We start from the raw sequence: 21,347 nt of genomic DNA, 5'->3' as shown, positions 1-21,347 counted from the left end.
ACATGACCACTAAATAGTCTACATGTATTGTAGTTTGACATAGCATTATGCACTCAATGTATCTCACTTTTCTTAAGGCATCTTTTGGACGTTTTTCCCCTCTGCTATTTACCTTTAGAAATAAGGTTTTTAGGTAACTCTTGCCACTTTTATACACAATTCAATTACAGGAATTTTTGTTTGTCTGTATTTTTTGGACTTTGAAATTGACCCTAACTACAACAGTCTTACTGTTTGCGGTAATGGCGATCTTTTTAAATGTCCTTGTGAGCTGTATTTCAAGGTTTTTTTTTTAGCTTACAATCGGAGGCAATTACTTGTGCATTGACGGCTACAAACAGGGTGTGGGAAGTCGGAAAGTAACGGGAGTTCGAGCAAACTCTTTGTTGATTTAGATATTTTCATAAGGTTTGTTTGACGGTAAGCAATGCAGTAAAAAAACACAGAGCCTGCTGCTTTTATGTTAGTGTGGCTGTCCAATACCTCTGCCTGAGGGCGAAGAGAACAAAACCTTGCCTTTAATTTATTCTTCCTGTAGGTGGTGTGAATCTGCTTTTGGCTCGCTGCCCATATCCATTTGTCGGAGCAGAACAAAAGGCCCGCTGAAGCTCCCACACATTTTAAAGTCCTGTCTGGTCGGTGCCGCTTCCAGATGCCCGTCTCTGCATCGTATCGCCAGCGGCGAAAAAAAAAGTTGCAGACATACCGGGTTGCCTGAGGGACGTAATCCATCATTACTACAAAATAAAACGAGGATGAAGCAGGCGATGAATATGTTTAATACAGGACCTGTGTTCATTACGTCACTTTTGCCTGATCGTAACCACAGACATTAGTAACAGTGTGCAGCCGAAAGCGGTCACTGTAAGTCCCAATAAGCGATGTTAAAAGTCGACTCCTTAAGTATTAAAAGTTTAATTTGAAAAAAAGGCCTCGTATTTCAGTGCTGGGAAGCGTTCTAATTTGAAAGCATTATAGTCCACAGGTTAGGTTAAAGGAGTGTCATTATGCGTGCTCTCTTTGTTTTTTTGGGGCATCAACGTTGTTTTCGAGCTGCAGGACAGAGTTGTTGATGTTGACAAATATTTATTCAATGTCTAAGATCATAGGGATAGCAAAATGTTTTAGGCTGGATTTTCTCTTTAAAGATGCACTGTTTGAAGTTGGAAAACAAATATTATACACCTGATTTCCATAAAAAAGTTGTTCTCTTCAAAGTAACAAGTGTCTGCGCATATTTTTTAAAATTAACTCACAAAACGCAAAATAGAAAAACAAACAACGTCGAACAAACAAGCGAGTCCCCCCCCCATTTCTGACCCCTCCCCCCAAAACCAATTTCTGAATCTAAACCAATCCTTTACCAGAGCACCCCTCGAGCAACATCAGAGCCCTGTACTACGAAACTAGTTTAACAGATCCGCGATAAGTCCCTTTGATCTGGTTTGACTGAACAGGATCAAAGCTATCTAGTTAACTGATACTACGACGCTGGTTTTTTACTAGGTAAGTGGACCTGGGATCTGCCTGTGCACGCGCACGTTTTTCGCTCGTGCACAGGCGCGCGTCCACGCGAAAGAGGTGCGCTAGCCAATCACAGTATGAACAGCTGAGTTGATCCACGCCCACACCCATTTCCACACCCATTTCCTCGTTCCATGAAAGCGCAGTGCATGATCAGAGTTTTAGCGGATATTTAATGTATCCGCGATTTAATGTCAGAATGAAAATCCGCGTTGGATAGTCTGCTGAAGGGCTGTCTAAAGCAGCAGCTTGTATTCACATCAGTCATTTGATTTACTTCGATCAGCGATTTCTGTCTGATACAGCTGCATACATTGATACAGCAGCAACAAATGTAATCTCAGTCTATACATTTCCACAATCTGTAAGCCTATTTAGACCATAGATTTAGAAACGCATGCTCAATGAATAATGATCTCTATCACTCGTGTGTGGTTGCACTGATCGAATAATTCATATATAAAATAGCCTAGTATAAAGCCTAATAGCCTACTATAAAAGAGAAAACTGCTGAACTGAATTGAGACGATGCGGATTTTCTGGCATGTAGGAGAATATCACCCTCACTCCATTTGAGGGTCCATTCATGATATGCGCCGCGGTGATTAATAGTGATCATATTTCTCCACGCATCGTTGAGCTGTTAAGACATAAAGTGGTAAGTAGGCTTAATTTAATTATGTAGCCTACAGAGCCACAAATGTTTTTCTTGTTATATTCTCAGTTGACTGCAATCTATTTTTCATATGGCGATCTTATATGAACGGTGAGTGACTCCAGAGAGCCGATTATATGGGTCTGTCATGGATTTTGATCTTATCCTCTGAAGCTAACCTGGTCGCGACCAGGTTAGCTTTGCAGCGTCAGTTGCCATGGTGATTGAAAGTTAACTTGCTTTGTAGTACGGCTAAACCAGGTTTAAACTCAAACTTACTCGGATAAGGCATTAAACTAGCTTCGTAGTACAGGCTACAGGCATAAACACCGGCAGTTTCCCTCAACCCTCACTGTATCTCCCTCCCACAGTACAGCACAGTATAGCTGCTGGAGGAAGAAACAGCTGGATATGTGCTTTGAAAAGTTGCACTCTAATAGTTCCCTCAATTGAATATTTGTGAGCATTTTGCGTCGTGAAAGTGATGAATGGGAGATCAGCTCGGGAGAGACGGGCAGGTTTATTTGATGGGAAGTAAAAATAGTGAGATTTTGATATAAAAAGCCAAGAAAATATATGTTTTGTCATTTTTGTGGTATACGTATCTGATAGAAATTACTTAAAGACGCGAAGATGTCCTTTTCCATTTGAGTGGGATTTTAAAATAATAATAATAATAATAATAATAATAATAATAATAATAATAATAATAATAATAATAATAATAATAATAATAACAACACACACAACAGTGCAACAAACCTGTGTTATTGTCATTTGCACACTTCCACTGACAAGTGGACAACTGTTGCCTTATTGCCCTATTTGTTGTTTGCTGTGATTTTCCACCTATTTAGCTACTGCACCTTGTCTGTAACGGAGCCCACAGCCTAAGAATTTCTCACGTGCGTACTAAAAAATCTAGAATCTTGGAAAAACTCTGTATTTATAGTCCAGTAAAAAATACACATTGTTCATGCCTGCTGGTGAAGTTGTTAACAGCTTGTTAACAGCTTAGTTCAACTCCAGGCTACAGGCTTCAGGGCTGTGCAGAGATTTAGCGGTGACAAGCGACGCTTTGAGTCAGCTCTGATTATTTTTAGCAAGCACCGCCATGTGGAAAAGGCTAGCTAGCAAAGATGTTTATCAAAGCAAGACGTGGAGGCACAGTTTAAAACAATTCAAGTCTGAAATTGGGATGTGCCAAACACACTGGTGCACACACACGCTGACACGCACGCTGACACGTGCACGCATGCACGTGCACGCACACGCATGCACACACTCCTTCAGAAGTGTAAAAAAAATCAATGCCAGGGATAGTCACATCCTAGTCCTCGGTGTTCTTCAATCTCCCACTGCTGCTTTGGGTCAAGGGAGTGCAACACCAAAACCAACTGGATGTGTAGCCCGCTGAGCTACAAACGCCACCGAGTCCCCCTCCTCAAATCCCACCTAAGTCACTACATATTGCTCTGTTGCTTACCTGCTAAAAGCAGCCAATATGAGATATTTATTACAGGGACCTTTCTACCCTCCTATTTTATGAGTGTCTGAAATTCATTTTCAGTCTCGCCCCCTTGTCTTGTCTCCTCTCCCCTCTGTCACTGTCTGTCACTGCCTGCGTTGCCCTTTCTCTCTGTTTTCCATCCGCAGTGATTGACTGCTGAATTATATGAATAGTGATACCATATGTCTGCTCTCTCCTCTATCTCATGTCTTGCACTTCGCGCCGATGCAGCCCAGACAGATTCCTGTACATTTATTGTGCTAGGTAGATAAAGTGACTAGAGCCGAACAGATATATATCAGTCACCTGGTATTATTGGCCTATAGCAGATACATCGGTATCAGCCTATATATATTGTATGTGCCAATATTTTTTTTAAGTTATATAGGCAGCATTTTATGTATATTTGATGCTTTTTCTTCATTCAAGATATACTGTAAATATTTGTTATGTTTGTGTGTGTGTGTGTGTGTGTGTGTGTGTGTGTGTGTGTGTGTGTGTGTGTGTGTGTGTGTGTGTGTGTGTGTGTGTGTGTGTGTGTGTAACTATTAAATTCCTAGTGAAGTTTACTGTTTCAGTGCACTGATGTCATTTAATTGGACAATACAGTTTCTCGTTAAACTGTAAAGTATCCTGCCTCCATTACATATCTTTGTCACAAGTGTTTGATATTTGAGGGATATTTGCAAAAGAAATTGCCTTTATTTACAGTATGTACCTGTATGTGTGTATAAAGAATATTGGCCGATATATCGATATATCGATCTGATTCTGATCTACCCTCCTCCCACATTCCCTCCAGGTTCCAGCCATCTCATTGGCCTATGAGACGGCGGAGAGTGACATCATGAAGCGCCAACCCAGAAACCCCAAGACGGACAAGCTGGTCAATGAACGCCTCATCAGCATGGCTTACGGCCAGATAGGTCTGTCTAGTGTCCTCTAGTAAGAGAGTGGCGTCAGCGGAGGACCAAAATGCAAGAATCATTAGCCAATGAACAGCCAGGAATGGGTCTCGCGCTACTTTTGCATGCTAAAATAAAGCAGATAATGTACAATTTGATTCATTTCAAGGGATGAAAAACCCTTTCAAAGTACAACACTGTCTATTTTGATGCAACTCGACAGTGCTGCTTTTTTTACTGAAGAGTTCCACTTTCTACTTCCTGGAAAAAAACTGGTCCATTGGAGTGAATGGCGATGTCAGAACTCTTCTATTATACGGCTCTGGGTCTGTCCTCTCCTCAGCCCTCTGGCCCCACTTATGCTCATAAAAGAAACATTACTGTCATAAAAATGTCAAATATTGACATTTATCAGAAATGCCACTATTTCATACAGTGTAGCACCATACAGTGTAACGGTTTAGGAGCGTTCCGTTTGGGGAAATAGATAGGGAGGTGGACAGATATAGTGTGGAGTTTCACACTCTTGTCGTGACATTTGCAGCAAATGCAGGGGAGACGGTGCAACTGTTTCCCAGGTCATCTTGGTCATGTTTGGCTGCTTGGAGCTTCACTTGGATGTATGCTTTTTATCTCTGCTTTGATATGTTTGGGGAATAGTGAAAAATCAAAGGCTGGCCCAATTTCATAGACTGTTAAATAGGTCGGAAATATGACAAGACTCCATTGGATGATGGATCATTTCCTGGCTGAACAGGGCTCAAAACAGCCAGCCAATCAGATCTGCTGCCATCAAACTTTATACGTGATCATTTCTGTAGTGGACGATTACAGGCCACTACAGGCCTGTTCACACCAAGAAGCATGGCGTCTTTCTCCACGCCGGCCAGCAGCTCTCCTGCTGTCCAGGAGGAGAAAACCTGTGGAAGCAGGTTGTAGGCTGCTTACATGATTGTGCTCCAACAGCCACTAAAGCTGCATCCGTCCACTGCTGTCCTTGTTCTTGCAGGAACACAGCCCCACTGTAGGCTGTACTTTACATCTGGGATGAACTTGATGATATCTTCCATCTTCTTAATGTCTCCTTTTCTTCACAAACTCCCGCATATAAAAGCAGTCACGTTTGTGCGTCTGTTATCTCGGCCAGAGCCGTGACTTTTGATCAAGCAATAATTGGGAAAGCCTCATCTCTCTCTCTCTCTCTCTCTCTCTCTCTGTGTGTGTGTGAGTAGACTGTGTGTGTGTGTGTGTGTGTGTGTGTGTGTGTGTGTGTGTGTGTGTGTGTGTGTGTGTGTGTGTGTGTGTGTGTGTGGAGCAGGCCGCGGGGGCAGGCGGTCCTTGTGCGTACTATGAAATAGGATCCTGCCGCCTGACATCATAGCTTGAATATTTGAGGGATTTATTGGATGCTCTTATCCAGAGTGACTTACAATGAATAGTAGAATTCATACAGTCGATCACACAGATTACAAGCAAAACAACAGCGAGGTCAAATTCACAGTGTCCGCTTCCTCCAAGACATGCGCAGTTGCCAGCCGCTTCTTTACACCTGACAGCGGGGAGCTTCACCGGCAGGACGTAGCACGTGAGAGGATCACGCTACTCCCACCAGTTCCCGTCCACCCCGACCAGGCGCCCCGACCGACCAGAGGAGGCGCTAGTGCAGCAACCGGGGCACATACCCCCAATCCGGCTTCCCTCCCCCAGACACAGCCAATCGTGCCTGTATGGACGCCCCACCCACCAAGCCGGAGGTAATAACACGTGGGTGCGAACCTGCGACCCTCGTGTTGGTAGGCAGGGAATCTACCGCCAGGACATACAGTATACCTTTAATCCAGCTTCCCACCCGCAGACATTGGCCAGTCGTGCCCGTATGGTTGCCCGACCAAGCCGGAGGTAACACGGGGGCTCGAACCTGCAACCCTTGTGTTGGTACGGAGGGAATCTAGCACTGCACTACCCAGACGCCTATCAAGTGACACTTCTGTCACCGTAAACGCTGACCTAGTGTCAGCTTTAAATTTCACAACATTGTGAATGAGATGATGAATAGGAGTGGGTCTCGATCCGTGATCAGCACTCCTTCAATGTTAAACGTGCTAAACCACAACGTACTGTAAAGACTTTGGCTCGAAAATGAGATGTCCATCACTTTGAAAATGTCACACCTCCCCTGACCAAATGATTGATAGCACACAATTCAAACTCGCTATCGTCTATTATTACAGTCGTCAGTCCTGAGCCATTTACAACACAGGACCATTTTAGAGGGTAGAGAGATGAGCGGAGAATCATCTGTGCTTTTTTAAATACTAAGTGATGACATTAGGTCCACCTCCAGAATCCCCTCCCCAGGGAGCGGAGGGATTTCCCCCACTCTGAGTTATTGTAAAGGCGCCCTGAACACTCTCCTTTTTAAGACATTATGCTCGTTGCATTTTTAAAGCTCAATATATCGTCGTCAAATTGATTGGTACAATTCCTGTTATTAACCAACGGGACCGCGTTCAAAACGAGCTCATTCCAGTGGGATTGATACAAGTCATTGTACAATTAACACCCGAGATTTCCCATGATAATCCCACCGTGTTGTATGTTGCAAAGAGTTTCTCCTCGCTCCGCTTGTGCTGGAGCAACAAACCCAAGAACTCCAAGTCGATATCTGTGTCCTTGTGGAGAACGTTCTTGCCAAGCCTGTCTTGGAGAGAACGACCTTCTCATGAAAGCGAGCGCGGAGAAGCTTTGCTACCAGTTTGAGACGGGCTCCGCTCTTGACGTTGCGCACACTCAATTAAGATGCACAGCTGTTCTTTTCCCCTATCTGTTTCAACTGGCTCTGAGCGAGAGGATTATAGCTCTGTTTGGATGCCGTGATGTGTCGTTCTCGCAGTGAATCTCGGGCCTTCTCATTCATTTTCTTTGGTCAAGTCACCATCCGATGCATCGACAGCTGGCAAATAAACTACAACACAACTAATGGATGCATCGACAGCTGGCAAATAAACTACAACGCTAAGTAATGGAGGATACAAGAAAGAGCTATAGTGTCGTCCCTACTGTTTTCGTGTTGCAAAGCAATCCGGCGGATTTCCCACCAAATCCACCCTACTGGCACAAAATGCAAATTGCAGTGTGGAGGCCAAGAGAGGCTACCAATTATGTTTGTGATGGTCTCATTTGGATATGGTAATTTATACTAAGTCTCAAAGTTAATGCAATAATGATTTATTGATGTTAAAATGCTCCACGCAGCCCCTTTTATTGAGATTATCTTTCATCTGATCTGTCTTGAAAAGCACTATGCAAATAAAATGTAGAATCATTTTTGAGATACTTTTTTTCCTTGTTGGTTCAAAATGGATGTATAGTATAGGGAACGAAAGCCTTATTATATGTGTTTATGCTTTTTCACTATAGGCATGATCCAGGCTCTGGGAGGCTTCTTCACCTACTTTGTGATTCTGGCTGAGAACGGCTTCCCCCCAGGAACACTGCTCGGCATCCGCATCAACTGGGACGACCGCAACCTCAACGACCTGGAGGACGGCTACGGGCAGCAATGGGTAAGGAGATACTGTACAAACAAACACGCACGCACGTGCACGCACACACACACACACACACACACACACACACACACACACACACACACACACACACACACACACACACACACACACATATACAGACACTGAATTGAATTTTATTCTATAGGGATGGTGCAATTTAACAGTTCCAATAGCATGAGACTGATGTGCTGCACAGAGAGTTTATAGGTTTAGCTAATTTACAACTCTTGTCCGTAGTTGGTCTTTTACAGGCGTAATTAATAGATACAGCTTTCTGTATCATAACACCAAAATACATTACATATATGGAAATGCAATAAAGTACACATACCACAGTACACAAATACACGTACACCAATAGTCATTTAGAGTACAATTAGCTAAAAGTGAGTACAGCTTTGGTTTGCTTTTAGCCAGCACTTAAAGGTCCCAATTCGTGCAGCTGTAACCTCTTAAAAACGTGTGTCTCTGGTCCATAAAACATGATTCTGGATTAATTTGTCGAAAATATAGCAACCCCGTTCGTTCTGACGGAGTTGTCACTTCCTCATGTCGTCGCTTCCCAAGAATGGTCTGTTTCTATAATATATTCAGAACTAACAGTTCCCATTGGCCGCTGAGGGAGAGCCCGCCCCAGGCTCCCAGTGGCCAATCAGATTAGCGTCCGTGGACCAGCATGCTAGGTTGTGCCCACAACTAACGTTAGCAATGAGCTATCGCTAACTTAACGGTTGCTACGCTAAAGAGGACATCTCAAAATGCCTAGACTTACCGAATGCACCTCCGCAGTTGCTGGATCACGTACAGTTGGCGTCGCTCCAGCTAGAAGTGTTAATTTTGTGGCTATAGACAAAATGGTGCAGGTAGCTTGTGTGAGAGAGACCGCGCGCAGTATGCTTAAGGACCCGAGTGACATCACATTAACCCGTCTGGGGGAACAGAGTGTAAGGGGCGTGGCTTGAAGGAGACTGCAGGGGGAAGCTGGATAGGGACAAATCCAACTCTGGCAGTTCTGAGGTTGTGACCACTCATTACAGGGAGGGATGACAGCAGTATATATGCATTTACATTACAAGTAAAAACAGCTTTTGCACGGAATGGGACCTTTAACCTTTGTTGTAAAATATTTGATATCTGGAATTCATTTCATTTCAGTTGGTAATGTGTTCCAGAGTTGACAGGCCTTTATGGGGAAAGCTGATTGTCCAAATTTAGATCTACGATGTGGTATTCTACAGTTGCCACTCACCATGTTCCTAGTTACTGTGTTACTGTCTCGTCTTTGATATCTACAAAGAGGCCCTGGGGCTCGGCTGTTGCTACATTTGAAAAGTAATTTGAGAAAACAGACATGAATAAAGCTCTCAAAGCTTAGTAGATTGTATCTTTTTAGTATGTGACAGTGATGCAAGCAGACAGGCTTTTTGTCCATTATTTCCAGTGCCAGATTGTATAAGGATGCAATGTGAGGTGTGATGATTACGCTGTCATGCAATGTGAAAAATGAGAGAGAGAGAAAGAAATCACAGAGTGCATAAATAACTGCGCTGTCTGAGTGAGTATGTAGTGCCGGATTCATTTAAAACAATTAAGGTTGGTCTTTACTGTTTTTCTTTAAATCTTCTTTACTTGTTTATCAAATTTAAAGCAGCTACGGGGAACTTTCATTTTGTGTCGATTGTAGCGGCGCCTGTGGACAAAAGCGGTACTGTTCGAGAACTGTCTCCAACAGTCTGAGCCGTGGCAGGCCAGGCAGGGCTTGTCCGAGTCAGAGAGCCTCCCCCACTCTTTTATTTACTGTGCAACGTTAACGCCACTGCTTCATTCACCGGCCGGAACAAAAATTACAAGCAGTTTCACACGGACGTTACGCGTGACGGACGCTATGCTATGCGATACCAAAGACAATGGGATTCAAGCAAGATGGCCAAACTTCAACTCACTTCCTGTCATTTTGTCACGTGGGTTTTGCCCATGGTTTCCACGGACACGCCCACTTAGGAGACTTTCGGTAGGTCTGAGTCAATGGTTGACCACGCCCATTTAGGAGACTTGCTGCTACCATTTGTTAGAATTGACGGAGCCTGTGGTGACCCATCTATACTGTAGTAATATAATATCTATGGCGATAGCGTGGCCAGAGGCATTTCGAAACACTATATAGATATATAGAAATCGCTGATCTCCTTGCTGATATAGATAAGATGTGAGGCATCAGACTTTTTCATAACCAGTTAAAAGTTCTCCATAGCTGCTTTAAGTTGTGTATCTAAGACTATTCCTATTTCTAAGGCGGAAGTACTGTGTGCACATCTATATACTATGTGTGTCTCTCCCTGGCAGACCTATGAGCAGAGGAAGATCATTGAATTCACCTGCCACACCTCCTTCTTCGTCAGCATCGTGGTGGTCCAGTGGGCCGACCTCATCATCTGCAAGACCAGGAGGAACTCTGTCTTCAAGCAGGGCATGAAGTGAGTGAGATAAGGAGGGAGGGGTGGGGGGGGGTGAGAAGGAGAATGAGACGCAAGCGTGTAAAGCAGCAACAATTAATCGATTAGTTGTCGACTATTAAATTAATCGCCAACTATTTTGATAACCGATTAATCAGTTTGAGTAATTATTTTAAGAAAAAAGAAAGTCAAGCTTCTTAAATGTGATTATTTTCTGGTTTCTTTACTCTAGAGAAATCCACTCAAAGAGAATATCTTAAGGCTAAAGATAACTTGTGGAAGGAAGGAAAAAAGCCAGCACTCAAAGTGTCCTTTTTTCATTTCTTTACCACTGTCAGCACAACAACGGATGTTGGAAATTGATACTTAGTGGAAACTCGTGATTCTGACAGCGTCTTTTGATCCTGTCATTTTTTAAACATTGAATGATTGATTGTATTGTATTGTATGTATACACCTGTGATGTCCTTTTTTGATTGATCAGATGGTCCACTTGTGTGTATTTAAACGTCACTTCTGCTATATGTAACTCAGCGCTGATCAAGGCTGTATGCTGAAACGTCTCCGTTGACGTTGATGTGCTGACCCAGTGGTAATTAAATGAAGAAAGGACATTTTGAGTGCTGGTATTTTTCCTTCCTTTCACGAGTTTCTTTGCTCCTCTATGACAGTAAACTGAATATCTTTGGGTTGTGGACAAAACAAGACATGTGAGGATGTCATCTTGGGCTTCGGGAAACATTGATCGACAATTTTCACCATTTTCTGAGATTTTATAGACCAAACGATCAAGAAAATAATCGACAGATGAGTCGACAATGAAAATAACAGTTAGTTGCAGCCCTACAGGGGAGGGAGGGACAGAGAAAAGAAGCGAGGTTGAGAGGAAAGTTAACAAGAAGTGAAGGAGGAAGGGAGGGATGGAGAAAAAACAGAGAGACAAGAAACTACAGAAGAAAAGGGTGCAGAGGGGTAAGATTCCCTTTTCACAGCAGCCATTTTGACGTGTCAAAGCAGGGTAAATATACAGGTGTAACCAGTAACATTAATGATGCTTCCATTCCATGTAGGTGTTCAAGTGGCAGGGCCCTCATTAATGCTATTGGTTACACCTGCTTTACTTCCTGCTTTGACACGTCAAATGGCTGCTGTGAAAAGGGTCTATCCACCCCTATTTTTGAATGGCCCACTGTAAAATAATTATGGGTACAAGGTCCGGTTTAACGTGACTTGTTTGTTGCAGCTTGCAACCAGATTTCTAAATAGCCGTTATTTTGATAAACTGAGCACACAAGGGTAATCTAAATGGTTACTTTGACCGTCTAATTTTTTTTCTAAACTTATAAAAGTGACATATTAACCCTTACGGCTGTAGAGCAGAATGGCTCTGCTGTAAAACCCTCATAGACGTTTTTTTTTTGTGTCAAGTTAAAACCGTCTATTACACCAGAAGAAGCACCCATAGGCATCATGGCAGCTAGAAATAAGGTGGGTAGTGATAGAAGGTAAGAAGAAACAATGGAAGGTAGGAAAATCGAGGCATGAATGAAAGTAGAGAGGAAGGAAATGAGACAGGAAATAAGTCATGTTTCCCACACCGTTTTCAAGGACTTTCCATGCCCAATTCCCTCAAATTCAAGGACCCAACACAGCATAGTTTCATTCATTCATTCATTCATTTATTTTACCAGGTAGATTATTATAGGTTAGGCTACACATGATCTTTTACGATAACAATGTTGGATGTGTAGTTTGAGACACAGGTCACGGTTACAACACAGAGTTTTCATAATGAGAACTAGCAGCTTTACAGAAGCTCACAGACAACAATTAAAAAGAGAGAGAGAGAGAGAGAGAGAGAGAGAGAGAGAGAGAGGCTGTGTTACAGTGATGGCAGACTATGCGGTCTCTTACCTTCTCAAACACAGCACAACAAAACAATATATTGTGTAACTTGAGCGACGTAGACACAGAGACTTATTTAGGAGTTGAAGAGCTAAGTAAATCCTCGTTTAGTAAAACAAACTGTAAAAAAGATCAAAAGAAATTTCTATTCTTGCACAAAATATTAAATTCATGTACGGTACTTTCAATGACCCGTGTCTATATTTACTGTATGTCTATTTTCAAAAACTTTCAAGGCCTTGTTTTGTTTTTTTCTCTCTCTCAAATTCACAAACGTTCAAGGATGTCAAGGACCCGTGGGTGACTGCCTGAAAAGATCATTCGTTTCATTGAGATGAATTTGTCGATTTGTGGAACTTTTGTGGTGACTATCTGGAGCCATTTGCTGATTACATGTTATCTTCCGCACAACAGGAACAGGATCTTGATCTTCGGCCTATTTGCTGAGACTTCCCTGGCTGCCTTCCTGTCCTACTGCCCCGGCATGGACATCGCCTTGCGCATGTACCCCCTCAAGTAGGCACTGCATATGCATATCTCCACTGGAGCGAAAAATAACCTCTTACAGACCTAATAGGCTGCCATTAGCCTGTCACTCTAGAGTTAAAAATGGAGTCTGGGATCGCCTTAAACACCACTTTGTTATCCTTAATATTCAAAAATGGCTGCAATGAATTTAACAATTTGCACTCTACCCTATGACTCACTGCCTCTCTTATCCATCTCTGCCCCGGTCTCTGTCTCTCTGTCTCTCTCTCTCTCTCTCTCTCTGTCTCTCTCTATCTCTCTCTCCATCAGGACCCTGTGGTGGTTCTGTGCCTTCCCATACAGTCTCCTCATCTTCATTTATGATGAGCTCCGTAAATTCATTCTGAGGAGGCACCCTGGAGGTAAGTAGTGACTAAGGGGACCCGGGGGAACCCCAAATTAAAAGGTTACACCCTCCCTTGTCATCTTAATGTGTAAAGAGAAAAGAAATTGGCCAGTGATGATACAGTTGTTAAAAGCCCTGTCTCTCAAGCCGCGTGTGCCCCCTCGCTGAGCTCGGATCAAATCCCACCAGGGCTTTTTCTCTGCTGCGTCTCGCAGCTTCTCCACTCAATCAAGCAACGAGAAATCTGCCCGTTATCTCTTGAAGCGAACTCGCCAACATTTAGTTACCGATAGTAAGATGAGAAGATAGATGACCTTCAGTTTCTGCGCGTGCATTAGAAAAGTAGCCCCGCCCCTCTCCTGCTAGTTAGCTTAGCACAGTGACTGGTGGTCCTTGGTACGGACTAGCCTACCCCCACGTTAAGTCACCAAAACGCTCTTACAGTACATGTTGTGACTCACTATGAAATAATCATGTAAGAATACGAGACATTGGAAACAAACACATAGCCGGAACTATACTTTCCTGACATAACCGGAAGTTCCGTATTTGCTTTGAAAATGACAATATTTTGTCATTTTACATTATTGCTGTATTTCATAATGTGGTGAATGCACGAGTCACAACATGTATTTACGGCGCTGTTGGAATGTGTATTATGGTGACTTAACGGGGGTCGGCTAGCCAGTCCCGCGTACTACCAGTCATTGTGTTAAGCTGGAGGAGCACGTTGTAACTTTCTACTGCACGCACATCTATCTTCTCGTCTTACTATCGCAAAAAATGGCAAATAGGTGAATCTCCCCAAATGTCGGCCTGTTCCTTTAAAGGCCCCCTCCAGTGTATTTTGAGATTTTTACAATATTTCATGTGTTGGTGAGTCCTGCACTGGTCTGTTGATTAGCCACAGTGTTCGCCAGTAATGTTTAAATAACCGTATTTTGTGCTCAAAGTAAATAAAAAAAGATGTTGCTAAAAAGGGGTGATGACGACTCATTGGAACGATATAGTGATACGTCATGTCATGACTGATATACAGTAGGCTAAATACAGTATATACAGTAGCTAGCTTTAGCTAGCTGTTAGCTATGTTCGTTAGCCACTAGCTCAAACGCCACTGAATGACCAATTCTGTTAACCAGTTACGCCACTGAATGACCAATTCTGTTAACCAGTTCGAGACACGCTCTTTCCATTAATCCCACAAGCTTTGATATCTGTTGATATGATAATATAGATCTTGATAATATTGCAAATTAGCAATATTGTGGCTTCTAAACAAACATTTTTACGGAGATACAGGGAAACAGTATGGCTGTGTACTGTTTACGGTCACTTCCGGTGCCGCAGACAAAGAGTTCATTGAAGGCAAGAGACTAAACTGTTCTGCGTTTTTGACACCGGAACAAACTATTAGCTTATTAGCCTAATAATGCAAATCAGATGACGTGTGACTATACAAGACAGATGTTAGAATGTTTTCATAGAACACCAGCGGTTGTACAGGTAGGAAAGCTGAGTGGAGGGGGGCGTTCAAGAGAGAGATCTGATTGACAAAACTCACCACAGCTCTCCTACACTGATCTGACCTGAAGGATCCCAGCAAGCGTTTGACAGACACGACGTGCAGGAGAAGGCCAAGTTCAACATCAATCTGAGCACAACGTGATCTCAATGTGATATAATGGCATGGTAGAAACTCAAGTTAAAGCAGCCAAAACTCATTTGAACTGATAACAGAAAGAAATTGCAGTGACGGTTTCACAAAACAATGCAGGCCGCCATTTCCTCCCAATAGAGAGCCAAAGTGAAACGTCACTCCCTGCTTTCTCCCTATACCAGCGCTGGAGAAAATATGAATGGCGGTGAACGGAGAATAACGTTGCTTTTTTGATCCCGTTTGAATCGTGCCATGGGGTGCCAACATATATTTTGTGAATTTAAAACATAACTTTGCATGTCCTTGACTTGTCTTATCACTTTACTGCCTTCTTGCTTGTTGTTTCTCTTGTTTTCCTGCACCTATTATGCCCTGTTATTTTGCACTATGTTGTAAACGGAGTCCACAGCACAAGAATTTCACACGTGATACTTGTACTATGGAGTGACAATAAAAATCTTGAATCTTGAGGCAAAGTGAACGTCACTTCCTGCTTTTCTACCTGTACCAGCGCTGAAAAAATATGAATGGCGATGAACAGAGTTTGAATTGTGTTAATTTGGTCAATTTAAAACATAACTTTGCATGTGAAGAAAGTCGCAGTTTTTCGGCAAACTGTTGCACTATGAGTTATAAATCAAAAAGACTACGTACACTGTCGCCTAAGTGACGTCACTTTCTCTACTGGCAAAGCTGAAGACCGGTGCCATGCCACAAGCTTCCACAAGCGATGTAGTTTTTATACGAAGCTAACCCCTACGTTTCAGTTTGACGACAAAACAAGAGTCCTTTCCTCCCAGCACCCCCTGCTTAAAGTGACTTCCAGTGGCCCTGTGTCTAGCGTGTCCTTACATAGAGAATGAATTGCAGAAAGATGCTGGCAGCTCCAAAAACGCTTTTGGCTTGAATGTCCCCTTACTGTGCAATTGGCAGTGTTGGTATTTTTGTAATCTTTGCTCCAGGCTATTACCTTCTGGCCAAGCTATAAAGTTGTCCTTAACTACATTGAAGACATATATCTAACCCTGACCAATACAGATGAAAACAGGAGGGCACTCAGTGGAGTGCAAACCTGCATCAATGCTGGACAATTCTCCAACTTGGAGTATCCAAAGACTGCATCAATAACAACGTGTTTGCTTATTGCCTATCTGGGGTTTGATTTTCCAACAAAATAGCAATTATGTTCAGCAGCTAACTTGGATGCCCTGGATGTCGGACTTTCCCAGCACCACATGAACGGAGCACAATAGTTAGGACTAAAAAACAAAAACAGTCTAATGGCGGAAATCCAAGATCTGTATTATAGCGCCAACATCTAGTAATCAATCGTTCGTTCAAGGGCTACCCTATTGGCCCATCACATTTCAAGTCTGTTTTTGACATATCTTGCTGACAAAGACAGGCGTGAAAAAACACAACCTTCCAACTTCATCAGAGGAAGTGGAAAAGAATTATGATAATCGATTCTTCAAGGCTTACTGAGTTTCCATTTCTATAGCTTCGGCTTGAAGGTGGGGGGGGGGACTATTTTACTCTGTGCGACGACGAGTGACAATGTCAAACTACTAGGTTGCCTTCTTTATGCACTCAGCCCACTAGTGAAATGAATATGCAGAATTTGCATCCAGAAACCAGTGTTGGGAAAGTTACTCAGGAAGTGTATAATTAGTTACGTATTAATGATTACTCCTTTAAAAAGTAATAAAAAAAACAATTATTACTTTAGTAAGTAATTATTAAGCAACTTTCAATTAGTTACGTTACTCGTTACATTACTATATTACCTTCGCTACCCCATTCCGTAAAAGTGACATGCAACTTGTTTAGCCAGCTCCTTTTAGAACTGAATCCACTTTATTGGAACAATAATTAACCTTACAGGAGGAGTCAACAATCAGCCAATCATCCAAACTAATTGCGTTCTGGCAGAACAGTAGTCTTGCATAGCCAGACCTACCCCCTCCCCCCCATTTCCTCCCCAATTGTACTTGACCAATTCCCCCTGCTGCCCCCGGTTGCTGCCCCACCTCCTCTGCCGATCTGGTGGAGAGCCGTAGACACACATGCTTCCTCCGATACATGTGCATTTGCCAGCCGCTTATTTTCACCCGACAGCGGGGAGCTTCACCGGCAGGACGTAGCACATGGGAGGATCACGCTATTCCCACCAGTTCCCTTCTGCCCCGAACAGGCGCCCCCGACCGACCAGAGGAGGCGCTAGTGCCGCACTTTGTTTTAGCGCTGGAGAAAGTAATGCAGTACCTTGAAGTCACTTGGATTAGTAACTATAATACAATTACTTTCGGAAATTGTAATCCCTTACGTTACTAGTTACTGGGAAAATTAACTAAGTTACTGCCGCCCAACACTGCCGGAAACAGATTACACTTGCCCCAATGCCGATGACATCAGCGGAAGATGACGAAAGAGGAGATGAAAGGAAGCTGATGTAGACTCTTGAGATGTACGTATGTGTCCCAAAGATCATAGGCATGATATGGCCTCACTACAATGGCTCACAGGCTGTTTGCTGCCATGGAGTTTCAGTTGATGGGAGATGCGCGACAAATACAATTTATTGTGACAGTTAATCATTTCTGTTAATCTGTGTGTCACGCGCTGCTGATCACAGTCTCTGAGTTTTAGGAGATTCATTTAGAAATGTTCAGAGACAAAAGCAATGAGATGAATATAAATAGGAAAACACAAAGGGATATTAGGCTATGAAATGTAAACTGCTCACCTATCATTTTGGATCTGACACTCTCTGTCTCTGTCTGTCTCTGTCTCTCTCTCTTCCAGGTTGGGTGGAACAAGAGACATATTATTAACATTCAGTAAATTTCAGTTTGAACTGTGTGTCTGTACTGTATGTGTGGGTGCATGCACAAGGATGAATGCGTGCATGTGTTTGTCAGCCTGTGTGTGTGTGTGTGTGTGTGTGTGTCTGTCAGTTGTAATATTGCATGGATCAGTTCACAAATCTGATTATCATAGAAAATACTGCTGAAAATAGGCTTGTGATTGTGCATTGAGATTTTTCTTTCCATAAGAGCTTTCCTGTATTAGAATGGCATTGTACACCTATGTGCCTCACATTAACTGTTGCAAAATGATGTTAACATAGCCTAATAGGCTTTTGATGAATACCAAATACTGTTTGCCAAATGAATTGTACCAAATAAAATATATTCCAAAAATATCCCTGGATATTGTTTCAGGTATTATGGTTAATCTTTATTGTTAGCAATGGTTATCCGCAATAATCTTCATCATTTGTAAAAAGGTAGGCCAATGTAATGTAACCATACCACATGCACAATTAGGCAAATTTGGTTCTTTTTCATCCCTCAATAATTTATTTTTTTATGATCAATTATGATCTTGTTTGCTTTCTTGGACAGTTTCTTTATAAACAGCTTTGCATGTAGCTGGTTGTTCTGCTGTTCAACATTATGTCATGTGATGCAATGCTATTACAGTATGTTCACATTATGTCATGAAATACTATTATGTTCACATTATACCACCAACTTTTGACTTCAGCTTGGAATGAGATTTGCAACTGGTGGAGCGACATGTCACCTATTTTTGTTCTGTTCATAACAATCAGACTCAGAATATCTTTATTGATCCCCGAGGGGAAATTGAGTCATGCTATACAGTTGCTTGCACTCAGATATGGAAAAATATAAACATCAAACATTATAAGAGGCATTGGAATGTGTACCAACAAAACAATAAAATAGAAGCAGAGATGGGAAAAGTACACACATTCTTTACTTAAGTAGAAGTACAGTTACTTGTCTAAATAAAGACTGGTAAAAGTACAAGTACTGATTCTACTTGTTTAATCAAGTAAAAGTAAAAAGTTACAGGCTCTGAAATGTAATCAAGTATCAAAGTAAAAGCATTTACATTTTCCCGGCAGTTTCTGTGCAAAGCTAACTGAACCTCACGTCATATTAAGATAAACAGAATTTCTGCGCGCTGCACCCGCTCAATTCTGGGGTGGGGACACACGGACACTGTTAAGAGTTCGGGTTGGGCTTGTGGAGCCCAGAGTGGAGCAGGTCTCTCTCGGGGGTTTGCAGATGCGCAAGTAGGTTCAGAGATCCAACCTTCTCCTCTGGTAGGTATGAACCTGGCTCGTATCTCGTAGCTTGCATTGTCCATTAGAACATGGAGGTCCCACCACCGTTCCCGCTCTAGACCTGGATGGTCTGGTCTATGAGCACCGGCTGTCAGATGTCAGTTGTTCCATAGATAGACTCCAATGAGGTACTCGGGAGACTTCTCCCAGTGCGCGTTGGTTGATAGCCTTCGCTGACATTGCCATCACTGCTGATGTCATAACGTCTCAGCTTTGATGATGTCATATTGCCATATTGCCTGGTTTTTGATTTGGTTTATTCATACACACAAGAAATTTCACAATACAGGTAGCTTCATATACAACAATGATGCAGTGTGTACGAAAGGGTACCCCACGGAAGCTACTAAAAGCTTATTAGAGGGGGCCCACAAATAAAACAAGAAAAGAATGTCCAGAGGGTAGGGTACTGGTCATATACCCACCAGAACCAAAGACATAACAGGCAGACACAACAACAAAACAAGACAAAAACAATAAAACAAAACAATCCCAAATATTATATATGTATATTAAACATAATTTGACAGTAGACTTTTTTTTTTTTAACTTTTTTCTTGAAAGAGGAGACAGAATATGACATTTTTAATGATACATCAAGCTCATTCCAAATTTGCGGACCTCTACACACGTTTTTTCCCACTGATTAAGTATTTTTCTCTGGTGTCATATGAGTGTGGAGGAAGGCGATTTGGAATGAGTTCACGAATTGAAATGAGAATGAGTTGGTTGGTTGGCTATGACATCATCGGCCGGGAACGTCGCATGATGTCTGATGTCATAGGTCCAAGGCCAAGGATATCCCCTGGGGGGTGGCCATCCAGTCCTGAATTGGCGTTGGCATGGAACCTGTGTAACAGACAATTATCGCTCTCCAATTATAGTAGTATAGGATTTGCTACAGGTGGTGTAAACTGATGGTAATCCCAAAAAAAAAAAAAAAATCGAGGACCAGAGATTAAAATCTGGATTTGTTTGAAACACAGTCACTGAACTAAATCTAGGAAATGAAAATAAATAAACTGACAGTCCTTCAAGTCAGTTTTGGTGGAACACGAAGTCCTTCATCACTTGTGTTAGTGGTAGGGAGTGGACTTGGTTCAGGCGATGTGTGCCCAGCGCTTGGCGGATCTGGATCCGACACACGTGGGCCAGACTGCAAGGACATCTCTTGGCCTCCAGAAAGACCCTGAGAGCGTTGGGATCCGCCCACCCCTCCAGCTGTGTCTGGCCTGTGGGCACAAGGGCCAGGTCAGCGACGTGGTCCAGCAGCAGCTGGATGAAGGCCATGTTGCACCCGTCACCCAGCAACACCGGCAGCAGGAAAGAAGCCACGTCACGGGGCAGAATTCAAGCCTGGAGCAGCAGGCGGAAGCAGTCCAGGTGGTCAGCATGGATGAAGAGAGGAAAGCTCTCGATGGTGTGTATTTGGTCTATGTCAACAGGAACAGCAGCACCGTACATGATGAGTTTGTGCAGTATCTCCAGCATTCCATCCCTGGCAGCCTGCCAGACCAGGGTGTATGAGTTACGTGCGTTTCTGTTGGGGTCGGCCCCAGCTTCCAGGAGGATCCGGACACAGTCCAGGTGACGGTAGTACATGGCCAAAGTAGACAGGCGTCAAGACTTCCTTATCAGCTAGGTCTACCTTTGCTCCCTGTGTGATCAGGTAGTCCACACAGGCAGCATGACCCTGCCGGGCTGTGTCTCCCAGAGGGGTGATCCACCACCCACAAACACGAAGACCCGCTTATTGATCCGTCTTCTGAAGCAGTTTTCCAGCAGCAGGCTCCTCAGTTTGTCCAGGTCTCCTGCCTTGGCGGCATCATGGAGCCGCCTGTCGCCATGTCCTGCTCGAGCAGCCATTCCTTCAGATCTGTCACTGTACCACACCGACTGTCTCAAGTTATTATGAAGGGACTGAATGTGGGTTGGACATTATGACATCATAACATTATTACATCATGACATTGTAGTAAATATTACTGATGACATCACTCACTGATGACATCACAATTGCTCGAGTGACATCACTGAAGACATCACTCACTGATGACATCACAATTGCTCAAGTGACATCACTGAAGACATCACTCACTGATGACATCACAATTGCTCAAGTGACATCACTGA

General features: G+C 43.0%; 1 protein-coding gene across 1 annotated transcript in view; it reads left to right on the top strand.

The window, feature by feature from the left end:
* atp1a2a (ATPase Na+/K+ transporting subunit alpha 2a) overlaps positions 1–17,892 on the top strand; it is a gene marked incomplete at its 3' end in the record, with an annotated part of 72,935 nt that extends 55,043 nt beyond the window's left edge. The window contains 6 exon segments of the mRNA XM_083653884.1: positions 4,492–4,615; positions 8,015–8,160; positions 10,510–10,640; positions 12,939–13,040; positions 13,323–13,414; positions 17,864–17,892. Coding sequence (XP_083510010.1) covers positions 4,492–4,615; positions 8,015–8,160; positions 10,510–10,640; positions 12,939–13,040; positions 13,323–13,414; positions 17,864–17,892 — 624 coding nt within the window.
* Positions 17,893–21,347: the final 3,455 nt, after the last annotated feature.

This window comes from Poromitra crassiceps, assembly GCF_964638095.1.
Source record: "Poromitra crassiceps genome assembly, chromosome: 17".
Classification (NCBI taxonomy): domain Eukaryota; kingdom Metazoa; phylum Chordata; class Actinopteri; order Beryciformes; family Melamphaidae; genus Poromitra; species Poromitra crassiceps.
Note: the sequence above shows the minus strand (reverse complement) of the source record. Positions and strands in the feature narration are given on the sequence as shown.